This window comes from Austrofundulus limnaeus, unplaced genomic scaffold, assembly GCF_001266775.1.
Source record: "Austrofundulus limnaeus strain Quisiro unplaced genomic scaffold, Austrofundulus_limnaeus-1.0 Scaffold2759, whole genome shotgun sequence".
In the NCBI taxonomy this organism is placed as follows: Eukaryota; Metazoa; Chordata; class Actinopteri; order Cyprinodontiformes; family Rivulidae; genus Austrofundulus; species Austrofundulus limnaeus.
The window spans coordinates 9268-11756 of NW_013955161.1; the positions used below are offsets into that span (position 1 = coordinate 9268).

Below are 2489 nucleotides of genomic sequence, written 5' to 3' on the forward strand. Positions count from 1 at the left end.
ATACATTTTTAATGAGGGGGCAAAAAATTTTAAGGGGGGTGGCAATAAAATTTTTTGGGGTGGCAAAACACATTTTAGGGGGTTAGCAACATATTTTTGGGGGGGCAATACATTTTTAATGAGGGGGCAAAAAATTTTAAGGGGGGTGGCAATAAAATTTTTTGGGGTGGCAAAACACATTTTAGGGGGTTAGCAACATATTTTTGGGGGGGCAATACATTTTTAATGAGGGGGCAAAAAATTTTAAGGGGGGTGGCAATAAAATTTTTTGGGGTGGCAAAACACATTTTAGGGGGTTAGCAACATATTTTTGGGGGGGCAATACATTTTTAATGAGGGGGCAAAAAATTTTAAGGGGGGTGGCAATAAAATTTTTTGGGGTGGCAAAACACATTTTAGGGGGTTAGCAACATATTTTTGGGGGGGCAACACATTTTTAATGAGGGGGCAAAAAATTTTAAGGGGGGTGGCAATAAAATTTTTTGGGGTGGCAAAACACATTTTAGGGGGTTAGCAACATATTTTTGGGGGGGCAACACATTTTTAATGAGGGGGCAAAATTTTTAAGGGGGGCAACAATTTTTTAGGGGGCAGCAATATATTTTTTGGGGGGGGCAATACATTTTTAATGAGAGGGCAAAAGAATTTAAGGGGGGGTGGCAACATATTTTTTGGGGGGGGCAACACATTTTCGAGGGGGAAAAAATTAAGGAGGGCAGCAATTTGTAGGGGGGCAGCAACATATTTTTGGGGGGCAACACATTTTTAATGAGGGCAAAAATTTTAAGGGGGGCATCAAATTTTTAGTGGGGGGCATGGTGCCCCTGCTTCTAGTCTCAACCAGATGATTCAGCTTCACTGATGGAGTTCTGAATAACTGATTTTTACAGTTTTCCAGCCTCGATGACGTCAGAATCTTTTCAGATATAAAAAACAAACCATGACTTCWTGCTTGTTAGCGTGCCGGACTGTTCTCAGATGTCGAGTTGTTGTGTGTCTGCAGCCTGTCAGGATGTCTCCTCACTGAAGAAGGTTGTGCTTCTCTGGCTGAAGCTCTGAGGTCCGGTCCGTCCCGCCTGAGAGAACTGGACCTGAGCTACAACCATCCAGGAGACTCTGGACTGAAGCTTCTGTCCGCTCAGCTCCAGGATCCACGATCCAAACTGGAGGTTCTGAGGTACGAAGAGACCTGATCCAGTCAGGACTGCTGTCTACGATGGCCAATTAGAACCACTTTGCAGATGGAAAAAAGGAGAAAATCTCCACCAAAAAAACTAAAAAAAATTGAGATTTCAGAAATTTTCRTGAAAAAAAAATTCTGAGCTCCAAAAGTCGTAAATTTGCGAGAAAAAGCCCCTCAAATTTCTGAGATCAGTTTCAGAAATTTTTGAAAGAAAAAACAAATCAGGAAAGTGTCTAATGTAGTAAAGTGGTAAATCTGAAATTAGTCTCAAAATTTTAGAGATTTTTGGCGGCAATTGGCTCCTCCCCCTTTATTTCCATCTGCAGAGTGGCCGTAACGTGCCGTCGTACCTGTTTGATGCAACAAAGAACAAAATGCTCTTTTCCAACTCTTCTCACAGGACGGAGCCCACCGGGATCCAGTGGTTARAACCGGGTCTGAAGAAATGTGAGTCTGATTTTCATTCACAGAAACTCATTTTATTAGAATCAAAATAATAAAATAAATTTTGTGTTTTCCGCCTCAGATTTCTGCAAACTCAGCATCGATACGAACACCGTGAACGGGCAGGTGAAGGTGTCCGACGACCACACGAAGGTTTGGTACGTGGAGCAGGATCAGTTGTACCCGGACCACCCTGACCGGTTCCTCAGGAACCAGCAGCTGTTGTGTTCTGAGGGTCTGACGGGTCGCTGTTACTGGGAGGCGAAGCTTGAGGGAGGAGTTCACATTTCCGTCAGCTACCGAGGCGTCGCCGGTGGAGGCGAGGGAAACGACGGGTGGTTCGGTGGGAACCGGCAGTCCTGGACTCTGTTCTACGACGGCAGCGTCTACTCAGTCTGGCACGATAAGAAAGGAACATCCGTCCTTTCCTCCTCCTCCTCCTCCTCCTCCTCCTCAGGCCACAGAGTAGGCGTGTTTGTCGACTGTCCCGCCGGCAGTCTGTCCTTCTACAGGGTCTCCTCGGACTCACCAGTCCACCTCCACACCTTCAGAACCACTTTCACCCAACCTCTTTATCCTGGATTTGGCCTGTGGTCCTGGTCCGGCCCACCTTTGGGGTCCTCGGTGCGTCTCGTCTCTCTGCAGGAGTCACAAAGTCTCTCAGCAGAACCTGACTGATGAATTCATGATTGGAGGTAACGTGGTCAACTCAGTGTGGAAAAGTTTTTAGTTCTTAGAAACAAAGCAGCTGTGAGAAGATGTATGGAGGGAAAAATGAGACAAAAATCAGCTTTGTATGGAAAGCCCAAAGTGTCATAAATCAAGTTTTCCCTAAAGGTCAGCACGTTGGCACTGAAGTTCA

At 45.4% G+C, this 2489-nt stretch overlaps 1 protein-coding gene across 1 annotated transcript in view; it reads left to right on the plus strand.

The window, feature by feature from the left end:
- Positions 1-2483, plus strand: part of LOC106511405 (NACHT, LRR and PYD domains-containing protein 12) — a gene marked incomplete at its 5' end in the record, with an annotated part of 9582 nt that extends 7099 nt beyond the window's left edge. Inside the window, 3 exon segments of the mRNA XM_014000167.1 lie at positions 1004-1177; positions 1584-1630; positions 1710-2483. Coding sequence (XP_013855621.1) covers positions 1004-1177; positions 1584-1630; positions 1710-2305 — 817 coding nt within the window.
- Between the last annotated feature and the right edge of the window lie 6 nt (positions 2484-2489).